Genomic DNA, 15,005 nt, shown 5'->3' with positions numbered 1-15,005 from the left:
TTGTCCATATAGCAGAAAAACCGAGTAATCATATAGATAGAGTAACGAATATAAAAGTTAATAATTAATGAAAAAGAAAATTACTTTTGTGTTATTTGTTTAAAGAGATCTATACTTATGTTGCCGATCATAGATAATCAACCACAGTTTTCGATTAGTTAGTTCAGTAACAAATTTTGAACAACAAATGTTTGACGAATGTTTTACATATATAGATGATGTGTTTCTTATACAATCTTACATATAATCATAGAAATCTTATTGATTGAAATTTCAGCGATTAACGATACTATCACGATGACGCTTAATACACAAATTGTACACATGAGTTGTACATATCTAAGCTATTTTTTTCTCACCGTATAATTGTAATAATGGCTAAAAGAACAATCACCGAAATTGGTTAATTTTGGACCTTGTCGGGGACAAAACGTCTTTTTGTTTTTTTATACAATACCTCTTTCTAAGTTTATAAGCAATCTGAAAGGCATAATTCTTTATCTGGGCGGTGATGGGAAAGTTATAAAAAGTGAGAATGAACTTTAAAATCTCATTAGTAATGCTCACCTGTTTAATCGTCGTTATCTTCTTCCGATGATGATCTACCTTCAAAATAATTATTTAGGAAATCAACTGGTAAGTTAATCGTAAATCACCATTGAAAGAAAATAACGACGATTAAATAGGTGAGCTTTACTAATGAAATTTTTAAATTCATTCTTATGTCCCATCGCCGCCTAGATAAATAATTATGCATTTCGGATTCCTTAAGACCTGCAGAAACGTATTCTACAAACAATTTTTGTTGTCGGCGAGGTCCAGAATTGGTCAATTTCGGCCATTGTCCTTTTTCTTTCAATATTTTCTTATTTTCAAAAATTCAGGTCTGCAATACGTGACTGCATTGTATTTAAAAGAACAGTAAAGCATTTAAACAGTTTATTTTTTCATATAATTAATTGCAGAGTCAGCATTTAGGAAGACAAAAATATAAATACATAACAATAAGCCGTATTTTCCAATTTCGGAAAGCGAACATTTGCTTCGTCTCACTCTGGATTTTTCGTTAACAATTAACATATTACATGCCCAAAGATAGACAGTTCCCCTGAACTGCCTTTTACACGTATAAAGTCACGAGGTATGATGAGCAACTACTACCATCCCCTACCAATCTCATTTAAATTAGTATCTCCTATTACTTCTCTCCAACTAAGTTAATAGATTATGAAAACAAAAAATCACTTTATCCTTTCACGATCAACTTTTTACAACTAGTCGCTACGTAGAATCTACATATAAGCTGCGAAAATACAAAACAATACTATAATTGACAAGTTATCTTAAAGAAAAGTGGTTGCAGCTGTTATGGTTTCACGTATAGGAAATGATATTTCACCTGTTCGAGAGGTATGCTACGACTAAAGATTGTGAACAATCCGAAAGCGAATTTAACAACGAGGAAGTCTATAGTAATCCGAGTTACGAACCTATTCGAAACAGTTCTGACAAGTTTGTTGAATGTAACACTAAATGTCTCTTCAATCCTAAGGATCCGTAAATAAATAAAAGTCGACAGAGATCGCAAATGTACTATCCTTAAAGCACGGAAAATTTCATTGAAAAATTTGTAACGGAGTTACAGACTTCTGTAATTATTTTGTTCAACAACCGTTAATACGTAGATATACATTATCCAATTTGACAACAGTCAAATTATTAATTCTTACTGTGAATTTCGAAGAATTTTTTAATTGTTTTATAGCGAAGAAAGGTTATATGCATTATAGTATAATCTTGAAAAAGTTTAGATCTATGTGTTCTACTGATATCAAGTATGCAAATATATTTCAGTCAATATTCTTATGATCGCCAAAACAAACACTTGAAGTGAAGTCACACAGACTGTATTATCAAAAATGCATTGTCGCATTTACAAACATCAAAATAATTATTTCTAAAAAATCATGGTGTCAGTCATGTGAGTATAGGGTTATTTTTATTTAGCATATATTTTTTTTTCGTTAGAATGTAAGTTGGTAAATACAAATTGGTACAGGTGATGGTGGAAAACAGATGACTCTGTATGTGATTACGGCAGAGAGTGAAGTAAAGAATTATTGAACATGTATGAACATGTTGCCTTACATATCAATACATTCTTTGCAATCATCACGCATTGAGTTCGCATTTATCGTTTTCTGTATCTCCTTCTGTAATTCTATAGCTTTTCTGTTTCACTTTTCGAGTTTCGGTACTAATTCGGTGTTCTTTTAATTTCTTGACTCACGATTCTGGAAACTCATGAATTATCAATTAACTCTGAAGCTTTATTGCACACTGGAGAAGTTACAGGCAAAAAAGTTGTGCCAAGACGGAAAACCAGCCGGAGTTTGGAAGGGGTGTAATAGATAACGTTTACACGCTCGTCTGGGTAGTGGGTTTTCTATTACCTATTCAGATAGGAGTATAGAAAAGAAAGTTGGTGGCATTCTTTGACTTGACCTAACGGTAGCAATGAAAACAAAGACTGTGAGATGAGTATTAATAGAAAGATAATGGGAATGTTTTCAGAGAAATAGGGATATAAGAGAAGGGAGTCCGCTCAATTCCTGTACCTTCAATATATTATTAGGCACATAGATAAAAATATATATAAATGGCAGATGATGTTTTCCAACTTAATCTCAAATTTAGTTATATTAATCCTTGCTTTCCTCAAATTCAAAGTGTGGAGTTATCCCAACCATTGTTTACATTTCTTTAACGCTGCGTCATACAAGGTGTCCCAATCATCACCGGTCGATTTGTATTTCGCGCTATTTTTAAAACGTCCAACCGATTAACCCGAAACTTGACACATGTCATCTAGACAAATGGGAAATTAATCCTGGAAAGGTACGCGGTGAAAAAACGTGTGTAAATTATTCAGACGTATTACGAGAAATCGCGATCTTTAACGCTAACGATTCGGGAACTTCGTAATCATTTCCCTCGAAATCATGTGCCGGCAAAAAGCACTGTACTGTTTGATCGCTAGATTTGTTGAAACTGATTCAGTTGGAGATCTGAAAAAATCAGCGCGTCTCCGTACTGCTCGTTCGAGTGAAAATGTTGCTACTGTTGCTGAAAGTGTGAGAGTAACCCCGGGCACATCAATTCGACATTGTTCTCAGGAACAATTCGAGATATTCTTAAATATATTAAAGATATAATGAAAAATTGATATATTCCATTAGTCACTATACTGATACAAGCGCGATATTGCTTAGAAATTTTGGCCATTGCTCACACTAGGTGTATCTCATCACTTTCCTCGTCAAACAGTTCACATATACATATGCTGGAATAAAATTTGCTACCGGCACCAAAATTAAGGCAATTGGCAGACTCAATTTTTCTTTTTGAAAGCGAGGATTACTTAGTTTATATTTCTTACTGTCGTTGCATTATATACAATAAATAAAATTCACCTAATTCTCTATATCCATTATTCAAAACTGTTTTATTTAAAAGTTACTAAAAATAGATTATACCGTAAAATAGTACAAATATTAATACTCTGTAAACACACTTATAGTATATATCTTGTACATTTTTTACATATTCTCGTATGTCATATAATACATATATTTACACTCTATTGATAATTTACTAAGCGGGAATATTACTCAAATGCCAAGAAGCCTCATTAATTTTTATAGCAATAAAAATTTTAACTTCTTTTCTAAACAATACATATTAGTATCCCTGCAATGCACCAACATGTTTTGCAGTTTCGGAAGAGCTTCCAGTTTAATCGTACGGTTAATATTTATTAAGACAAAATTGATCGACACATAATCATATGTTAGTGGACTGTGAACGTGTTAAAAATTGTTCCGTTTTGTATGAAATATTTATCACATATATATTTATAGACAGTATATAAAGATATTTGAATTTTAGCAGACTTACCATGAAATAGACACAGACCAATTAAATTCACTAGTAACCCAAGTGCACCGACTACTACAAGTAATTTAGCTTCATGTATTTCTTCTACTTCAATAAATCTTTTACATGCTTCCACGGTAATACTAAAACACAATGCGACTAAAAAAACAGCATTTACCAAAGCACCTAAAACTTCTGCTCTGGCCCAACCAAATGTATTTTTAGACCACTTCTTTGGCGACATCTGCAAAATTTATAAAAATACAAATAATTATAAAATTATAAAGAGAAAAACTACAATGTATCTACACATATAACTTAAAACGGGTTACCATTGTTAACAACAAACATTCATCAACAAGTATAAATTGAATCAATAGACTACGCTGAATGTATGAACATTTTGATTAAAACTGTACAAGAATTTATACAATAATCAACGACTTTAGTCGAACCTGCAGCATTTATTGATAGCCTTAGGAAACTAATACCTGTACAGTTTTAACTTCCTAGATAGTGTTGTTAGATGGCCAGGTTTTTTCGCGCATGCGCGGTTCATGATGGCGGAAACAGAACATGCATATCCAACTTCATAGAAACCAATTTTGATAGATCCCAATGCATAGATATATAACTTCTTATTCAATTTACATCAAACTAACATTTTATTCAAACAGTTACTTTAAATATTCTTACCTCCTCTAACCTATCTTTTATATCAATATTAAATAAATTACGTAATACAATGTAATATATTCTTAAATTATGTAATATATTCTTTTCAATATTACATACAATACATTATTTAACATTTCATAAATGTCTTCACATGTATGTAAATTGTTTTCTTTCATTACGGAGAATAAAAACTTTAAATTAAACATGGCCGCCCGTGTTGTGGAGTAGGAGAGGCACGCACATGTTGGTACAAAATGTACCAAATTATCGTAGCCAAACTTTCTCAGTATATTCTATAGATATAAATAAAAAAAAATATATTGTGAAGATTGTAGAGTATATCTGTAAGACTAATGTGACTTCATTTAACACTGACTAACAACGCTTATAGACAACTTCCGACAACGACTCTCGACCAGAGACACACGATACAACAATCCTTCATGTTCAACGCTACGGTCTTCTTTATATTCCCGATTCTGAGGGAATATAAGGTGGTCGCTGGGACGATAAACAAACGATGGGTTTGCTTCGTATCAACGTCGCCAGAAAATTTCACTATCCCAGCGACCAGTCCTCTTTCGTCGGTTACGATCCCCTGGATAGAGTCGCACGTTTCTACACTCGTTCTCACGCTCTCTCTCTCTCTCTTTCACATACCTGACACTGAAGTCGTCTACCAGTAATTTATAATACTAAATTCGATCATCCTGATTTAATATCTGCCCTCAGATGGTTTTCACTACCACTACTTTCACTTTCAACATCTTCGTCTTCTTCGTCGGAACTCTACAACTTCGTGCAGTCAGCCGCCGTAGATGTTACTCGTGGTCCCTCATGCTCCCCAATCTAATGCCCTATGTAACGGTCATTTCGTAGTATCTTTGCCACGTGGTAAGGCCCAAAATATTTAGCCTTCAACTTCAAGCTTGTAGTCTTGTATTCTTTTAATTTTCTCTTATTAAATGTTTTTCTGTTCTGAGCTTGAACTTCGTGTCCTCTTCGTTTCTTCAGCTCTTTCTGGGTCTGCTTCTGCTGTTCCTTCGTGTGCTCTAGCTGTTCTCGTACCCTGTGAAGTTCCATAACCAAAGTCGATTGATTTCTGACGTCTCAGTGTCTCTACGTCGCCTGCAACTTCAAAGTTTTTGTCTCGCTTTCGTCATTGAATTCCTCGAACCTTTTTCGTAACGAGTGCATTCCTTGCTCTAGACTGTTTTCCGTGCTGATGTTGACTTCGCTGACGGGATCGCTTTTCCTCCACGTTTTCTCCTCCGTTGCCCATGACTTTTCAAAAACACAGAACGAGACCCATTGTAACCCCTACCTCGCGTGTTTTATCCGGTTCTTAATGATCAACCAGGTTTTCTAGTTTTCTTTTATCTATCTTTATGATCCACTTGATTCACTTCAATTTCGGCATTAATCTCGCATTCAGATGCAACGTCTCCATACTTTCTACAACTAAAACACCTCAGACCTTTAGCTTTTGTCCCCTTAGTTTCCTCTTCAGATCGCTCAGTCCTTGGCTTCTTGTTTTCCTTTATCATTTCGTACGATGCAAACTACTCCTTCAATTCGTGCACGTTCTTAGCACCATACAGAATCATCTTGTCAACTTCGTCATCTTGAATTCCGTCAACGATGTTGACTACTGACTCAATGGCTACTGAAGTCTCCATGTCGATTTGTTTCCCAATCTTGAATATTTAATAGATATACGACTCATTTGATTTTTTCAGAGTCTGTAAAAATTCAACTTTCAACGGTCGCTTTCATTCTGACTGACTTCGAAAATACTTTTTCAAAATTGACATACAATTTCACCGATTCTTGTAACAGTTTCGTTGCATATTTCACTTTTATCTTTGGTGTCATCTTCATCTTGACCATGTTCCACCGATTTTTAGCATTATGACCGCTCTCAACCGTTCTTGTAACTCCTTGGTTTCTGACATTTTTAGTTTCGGTCGCCACAACTCTTGCTTCAACTCCGAAAGCTTCATAGATTCTATCTTCTCCAGATTCTCACTATGTAAGCTTATTTCGTCAAGATTGACAACAATATTGTTCGTTTCGTTAACCTTCTCCATTATGACTTATTATACAAATAAGTTTCAACACAAGTGTCACAACAAATTTAAACTCAGTTACTGTCATCGCACACTAGCGTTGCTCAATCCCGAACGAGCCCCCAAAAATTGTGGAAAAGATTATTATAATTATGAGAGTATATGTGTAAGGTTATCGTGACTAGATTTAACATTGATCGAAAACGGTTATCAACAACAACTCTCGACCAGAGACACACTGATTTCTTCCAACGACTCGCTGTAGAACAATCTCAAAGCTACAGTCCCTTACATATTCTCGATTCTGGGCCTACGTGACCTAGATCAGGAGACCATGGCTGTCGCAGGGGATGTGAGAGGCGTAGGCCAGGTGCACTTGTCTTCTAGGATGATCGCTGGGACGATAAATAGACGATGGGTATGCTTCATGTCCACTCCACTAACCCAGCGACCAGTTTCGTCGGTTACGATCCCCCGGGTAGGGTCGCACGTTCCTACATTCTCTCTCTTTCTCACACACACACACCTGATACTCAAGCCATCCATATATCCCATAATTTATGACACTACAATATAAACATATGTAAGTCGTTTAAATATTTATAAAAACATTATGACAAAAATACAAAGAGAACAGTATCACGGTTCCTGGAATACAATGTAGGAATAAATCAGGAATATTTACATTTACTCTGTTTATGCGATGCCAACTGTATTTACTGTCTAAGATCATTAATGGCAACGTAATACTTCTAGCATTTCTAAAAATAATTGATATTCCATCTCACCTTACTGGACTTCGAAGGAAGAGGTGTATCGAGAATTAATTAACCTTTGGATAGAGCAATATTACTCTTGTTGATGTTTTGGAAGGAAATCTTATGTTACATATTCTAGAACATACTAACAAGGTTTGACTTATCATATATTTATGATTGATATGATATGAGGTATATATATATATATATATATATATATATATATATATATATATATATATATATATATATATATACACACAAGGTGGAGTCTATACAGTGTTGCAAGATGTTTTCTCCAAAACTATTACAAGTATTACAACATCAACATGATTTTTGTTTTAAATGTACATGGAGGTCGATTGTTCAAGATGCGAAAAATTTGGAGCTTGCGATGGATCTTTTGAGACAAATCTTTTCGATATTTGGAAAGATGTTATCGAAACTTTTTCAGAAACAAGAAAACAGAAGGCCATTCAACAAGCACGTACAAAAAAATTCAGCTCATCTAACCATAATGTTCCTACGTAAAACGATTTCCAAGACTTTAAATGTTAAAATTTGTTTAAAGGAAGCAATTTGGACAACCATTTCGCACTTAATATATGAACTTTAAAATATCTTGTATTTATATAGTTTAGTCATTCCAAGAAAGGAATAATGTTCTTTTGAACTATATTCACATGGTTACAGAAATTCTAATACCAAATTAGGGGAATATGATCAATTTATCGCTACTTCTTTTCTTTTTCCTTTACATTTTGAATTTCGGTTTCGCGTACTACAGTAATTGGTACACGACGGATTGGCTCAAAATTCCGAAACACCAAACGTATATTTAAGCAACCCATTTACATGCAATGATTTACACAAATCACTTGGAAGAACTAGACTGTCAATTGCCCAGTCTATACCTGTATTACACAATTGAGAAAGCGGGACTGAGACGCAGACCGAAAACAAGAAAGGATAACATCAAGCAGATCATATTCCCCAGCTTTGGCATAAATTTCTATAACTAGTTGCAAAACAGCTGTTAATCGCTATTAATAAAAATAATAATATTCGCAGTTAAACTTTTAATTCTTAATTTATCTCCGTTCCTATCCTTGAATTAGCTCGACAGAAATAAAACTCAATTCTTGGATCGTTGCTCTGTACAATAGACGTTTCAAATGAATGGAGCAATTTCAGGAACATTGCAAACAAACAAAAAAAATCAAATTTACGTTAGTGTAATCTGCTCGGTGTTGTGTGCGTGCCACGAATTGCCGAACAGCTGTCGCGCCTTCCTACCTCAAGTTACATAACAATTTACTAAGATCGACATTCTTTTCTATATCCTTCAAAAATTTGTATACTTGTTCAAGTCGACGTGCAAGTCCTTGAATAATTACAGCATACAAAATTCTGCCATTTTGTTGATATCGTCACCTTAATTTCCAATAACTTTAAATCATCATTGCTTTCAGCTCGGGTTCAGCATAATTGATATCTGTAACGTAATATAAATACATGAACTCATGGGAAGTCTTGAGAAACACAATCTACGAAAATTTAGATAAAAGCATGCACATATGTATGATAGCTATTTAAAAAGAAGATTTCTCATAAAAAGTTTAAGGATTTCAGCTTTGACCTTGATTTCATCGATGTTTCCAACAATGCACCCGCTTAAGGTATCTTTTATATTCTCTGGGTCCAAAAAATTAATTTTCTTTGTTTTTACTCTCTTTTTTTTCAAGTTTTAAGCCTGAGAAATATGCTTCTAAAATTTTAAGTTAAAATTAAAAAATGAACAGAGTTGTGAGACTTTAACCTTTGCGTATCGCAGACAGTGTTTGAGAGCGTGTTAGTTTATTTAACTTACAATTATTATCTAGAATTTATTAGAACTATTTGCCTTATTATTTCAATTATTCCTCGATGGAAGAAACAGAACCACTTATAATAGGTTGTTCAATAAGTTTTGTCGAACGACAAAACTTATCGAACAACCTAGTATATCTGCAATAATAGATTACGTTTAGATAATTCTTACAAGTGGACCTTATAATTAAGATAAGCGCTTTTTGAACGCGATCAGGTGCAAAACGTAGATATGCATAAACAGATCCTAGAGTAGAAAGATTCAATATGCAATCGATTTTGTGAAAAATGTCTTTACACATTCCAAGTTTCGAAATACTAATTCAAATCTGCTTCACATAATTAACTAACATTTAATTAGTCTTAATCAAGCTATTTTTATTGACAATTAGATTCATGCGTTTTGAGTCACTTTTTGAACAAATATAATTGATTTTATATTTATTGATTATATAAGCATATTTATTCTAAAGCTACCGCAAAACACATAAGCCGAAACGGTAATGAAAATAGTTTGTTTAAAACTAGTACAAAACTAGAATAATTAGTATTCATTATATCGGCAGGCATATATATTGTTCAATAATTATGTAAAAAAAATTGCAATTTGGAACATTACTATAGTGGTTATAATTGCAAATAAAATCTATTTAAATTCAAGTGGAGTTAAACTAATATTTTAAGATATTCAATATTTAAAGACACGTTTTATATTATAGTAACATATTTTCTGTATGTTCAAACCTAGTATTTTAGAATTTGTTTACACATCTTTCGTTACATTTTGCATTCAGTCTTGTTCAATAAAGGCACGTCTTGATTATAAGGACGGAATCCTGTTTTAAATAAACCGAAAACTTTAAAGTCATTTTGTTTGAAAGCATGTTCAGTCCAGTCGATCTCAATTTGTGTATACATGTTTATAAAATGCACAACCCTTTTGGAGTGAAATTAAAGGAATTGTAAAACCCTTTATTGTTTGAATTATTAAATTATTGTTTAATTATTTCTTTATCGAAATCCTAATTTCACTTCAAACAACACTCATACATACAAAATAAATCAACAGTTCTTTTTATTCAGTCGTATATAACAAGTGTAATTTCGACAACAAGAAGAACATTTTTTCTTGAAGTGTAACTACTTACGAGTAGAGGCCCTTAGAAGTAACTCTCACTTTATAATGTGTTTCTGCAGAGTAATGGTGTTTGAAATACTAAATCTAATCATTTTTCCGTTTGAAGTTCTACAGTTAATAGTTTACGAGATATTTTACGTTACAATTTAGATACATGTTCGTCTCATAAAGTACTATTCTAGTTAACAGTTAAAAGTATAACGTGGTCGGTAAGGCGCTTAATTAGAAAGTTAATTCTCCTTTTGATGCAGATTTGAGTTCCATTTGAGACCCTTCTTCAAGATATAATTCTTTTTGTTGCTTGCGTTTTTCCATTACTTAAGTATTCTAATAATACTTATAAATGCAGCACTGACGAAAACGTTAATTTTATAACTAAAATATAAGTAATAAACCTGTTACATTAAGGGTTAAAAAAGAATTCAAGACTTTCAAGAGCAGATAATATTCGTCGAATAAAGGAAAACAGTTCTAATAAACATGGATTGAGAAATTAATATTCTCGGTATTATAAACAATTCTTTATTTCGGTTGAAGCGGTATTCAATCGCAATATAAAAACAACGAATTACGTTACTATTTCTTTTCTTGAAATTTATAGAAGTAAACACTTCGTTTTCCACTTCCACACACGCTTTCTAACAAAGAATTATTTTATTATCACACTTCAGTAGAAAAATGTTAAACGTGAACCGAAAAATATCGTTTCATATACTGTTCAAGAAACTTTATCAACACCTTCGTGAGATCTGTTCATTTCACATCGAGATTCGGAAAGACCCAAGTCTGTTTCAGTTGAAGAAAACCTAAGAGAAGAATTTGTATTGGCAGCAGTAGAAGTGAGTTATCATCCACTTTTGTATGAAGAATTCTTCAAGTTCACTGTTGCTAGGCATATCCAGGTACGAGAGCAAGCTCTCTCTTCGTCAATTTATTCAACAAAAATACGTTGCATATTTTATTCATCGACGAAGTTGCATTCGCAGAAAACGATATTGGAAATTTTTATTCGCGTTGGTAGAAGAACACCCTTACGCAATTATTCAGACATGTTTTCCAACATCGGTTTTTATTGAACATACGGATAAACGATTTGTAGGCGGTTAGCTACTAGAACCTGTTATTTTATCGAATCAGCTATCGAGTGCAACATATCATAATTTTTTGATGAATGATAAGAAACAAGATATCCCTCGTATAAAGATGTAAAGCATGTGTGGAAATGAGAGGACACGTGGACAACATGTAATCTGTCGTTTTTATATCACGATCGATTACCAGAAACGAGTAAGTCATGCGTTTCAACCGAAACAGAAAATCGTTTATAATTCCGAAAATATTAGATTTTATATTTCCTTGTTAAAACCCCATACTTATTAGAACCATTTCCCTCTAATTGACGAGTACTCGCTTCCCTGAATGTTTTGCACTCTTTTCCCTTTAATAACTTGTATACAAATTTCAAAATACAACTAGTCATCCCACTTAGGGCAGAATCCATCCACTATAACCCTAGTAATGAATCTGACTGATGATACTGTTGACGAAACGCACTCTTCTTTTTGCCGTTTTCATACATCTGCTTTTTTCCCAATTGCTCCACATGCTTCGATGCTCTAAATCCAATTCTTAGATACCTCAAAACATCCTTGTTGACGGAAGCAACCACCCATAAATGTCTACCAACATCATTCGAATCATGGATTCATGGTTTCCAGAACGTTATAAGAAAAGACTACATCTCGAAATAAAAAATTTCAAAATTACCAATAATGTTGCACTCTCAATTGTCAATTAGAATCGCATTTCAGGAGATGAAGGTGCCGTTTAATCATTGACGTTAAATATCTCGTAAACTATTAACCATCTGCTTCCGATTAGCTCGAGTATTTCAACTATGCAGAAGTTACACCTCTCTTTATTAACGACAAATAACTAGGTGACGATTAATACTACTGACTTGAAAAATTTGAAACCGTCACTTCGACAAAGCTATTCCAAAGATTTAGACGTGTTTATTAATATTTTTCTATTAAAAATTCTAAATATTGCTTGGATTTTAGAGAGTGTGATGCTTTCATCTAATAGTTGTCACAGTTGATGCTTCAATGTTACGAAATAATTTTCAAAATAATAATCACTGTTACGTACATTAAATTGTATTCATTTTTTCATTACGAGCAAACTATCAAATCAGCGGTGATATCTAAACCGCAAACAAATTATTCTGTTTATGAATACTTGACGCTTTATCGAGAGCCTACGCCGATGCACCTTACTAGGAATTCGTTCTCGCTTTTGTAGCTGTCTTCGGCCAACGGCGATTGTCATTTGCGATAACAGAGGCAACAACGGACTCCGGGTGGAGCATCGATTTAAACAATTTGTGCCTTCTTTTGACAGCAATACGGTACGTAGATACATCTATGTGACCCGCTTCGAAACATTGGGTGTGTGGTTATTATTAAGTAGTGTGTTAGTGGGTGTTCGATGTATAGTTCGTGTAACTATGTGTAAATAATATAAATTTAATACATTTTATATATGTATTAATGCAATTTTCATCGTCGAAATCCGTGTTTCTTAGAAATAAAAAGTGTATCAGAGATTAATAAGCGTGTATCGCTAGGATAAACAAATTGTCGAGGAGCGAGCGAAGTGGCTGTTGCATCACATCAGTTGCATGTACGACACAATCGCATACATTTATCTACAGACAGAACGTGAAATGGTATTATTAAATATATTTTGTTAATATTTCAAAAATTATAAGTTTTTGACACTTTAAATCACCACCATTTTAATACTTGAGGCATAAGTTCTCGATCAAGACAAACCTTCCAATTAAGTTCTCAATCAGATACCATTTAGCTAAAGATTTAACGAGTGAGCCAGAAATATACGGCATATGCGTACAACAAACGAAGAGCATGCAAGAGAAGAAAATAACTAAAAAATAAGATGCTTTCGAGTCGCACGAAGAATTCTGGGGGCATTAATTATACGTAGTCCATTGGGTGCAGATAAATAGGAAACAAAAATATATTTAACTTTGTCGGATAAGTGTGCAATGCAAAAAAAAACTGAAAAGGAGAAAATTCGCGTAACACTAGACAGCACGAAAGTTGTCCATAGTGCTACAGTTGCACGAAAGTCAACAACGAAGAAGTGATCCCTATCAAGCGTTGCATAGTGCACAAGATAAATATACCAAATTTTTAATGTATGTTGCATTTGTTATTTTTGAATAAGAGAAATTCGCTGCAAATAACTATTGCTGCATTGGAATATAAAAATCGTAATAGAGATAAAAAAATAGAGTGCAAAATAATGATACTAAAACTAGAGAAAATAAAATTTTTTAACGACCTAATGAGTTAGAGGCTACAAGAATATGCGCGGGTCTAGTTTTTTTCTCTTGTTCAAAAATCATTCGCGTTACTTGGATGAGGATCGTTTTTCTATTGGCGGCTTTCATAAATCTGTAACAATATGGTTTACACAACTTCTGCATTCATATGTTTTCATTACTCCCGAAGTGTTTCTACTTTTATCCAATGATTCGATTCCGATCTACGTCGAAAAATGCATGCGAAACGAGACGAGCACTTCCCACTCTGATCGAATTCCTTCCAAATATTATTAAGTCAGTCACGCACGATACGTTCTGTGTTATAGGAAATCGTGTATGAAACGTGACCTATAGCTTGTACAATCTGTAAAGATACATTGTTCGGTATAAAACAAAAAGATTTGATCAATTCTTTCCAGAAGTAGCACAAGTGATACAATAACATAAAACCACTACATCGGAATATTCACGCAACTGGAAATCCCAGTGTGCTGTACTTGGAATTGTCTCTACCGCATTATATCTAAATTGTCGCAATTTTTTCACAATGTTACATGAAAACGTATTATAAGAGTCTATGTTATATTTGCGTGTTTATTGTAGTCTCATTTTCGGGAAATTGTTCATGGAATAAGGTGATGATTCTATTTAAATGATGCATTGTTGGATATAACAATAATGATGGTACAAGGTAGGTCAAGCTTGAAATTCTTAATCTTTTTCACAGAAATCTTATTGGTTTAAAAAGTAATTAACATATGTGCATGCTTTCCTTGTCAATTTTGTTAGACTGTGTTTCTCAGTGGCTCTCTACGAGTTTATCATTTGTATTACGTTATACATATCAATTATGGAAACCCCGAACCGAAAACAATATTACGGTAGTATCTCGCTTAAAATGAATACTTATAATATAACTGCGTGTGACCAAAGTCTCAAAACAGTGCCGAACGTGTATAAGTGTATCAACACTAGGAGTTGAAAACAGTTATAGTATCGGTTTCAGTTCTTAAAACAGTTATGAAAACCGAAAATATGTTATAACTGTTATGGATATATCGGTTCTAGGCTATATCGGTTCCGGTTATGGTTCTTCAGAACCGATATTATATCTGTTCTATATCGATTCTGTAACTGTTAATTTTCGATCTTATTTCAATTATAGTTCAGTTGTATGTTCTATATATTGGGTACACTGTACTAAT

At 33.5% G+C, this 15,005-nt stretch overlaps 1 protein-coding gene across 7 annotated transcripts in view; it reads right to left on the bottom strand.

The window, feature by feature from the left end:
* Znt63c (solute carrier family 30 member 1) overlaps window positions 1-15,005 on the bottom strand; it is a 56,927-nt gene that overhangs the window by 17,951 nt on the left and 23,971 nt on the right. For 5 of the 7 annotated variants that reach the window (XR_012991203.1, XM_076305152.1, XM_076305151.1 and 2 more), the window contains one exon: window positions 3,958-4,180. Coding sequence is in view for 6 of the 7 variants with exons in the window: in XM_076305152.1 (XP_076161267.1) it covers window positions 3,958-4,180 (223 nt within the window). In the remaining variant the exon portion in view is untranslated. Of the gene's footprint in view, window positions 1-3,957; window positions 4,181-8,670; window positions 8,780-8,802; window positions 8,937-15,005 lie in introns of those variants that run through there. The other 2 variants (XM_076305154.1, XM_076305155.1) reach the window with 2 other exon arrangements.

Source organism: Ptiloglossa arizonensis, chromosome 2, assembly GCF_051014685.1.
Source record: "Ptiloglossa arizonensis isolate GNS036 chromosome 2, iyPtiAriz1_principal, whole genome shotgun sequence".
NCBI lineage: Eukaryota > Metazoa > Arthropoda > Insecta > Hymenoptera > Colletidae > Ptiloglossa > Ptiloglossa arizonensis.
The sequence above is the reverse complement of the archived record's forward strand: the minus strand, read 5'-3'. Positions and strand labels throughout refer to the sequence as shown.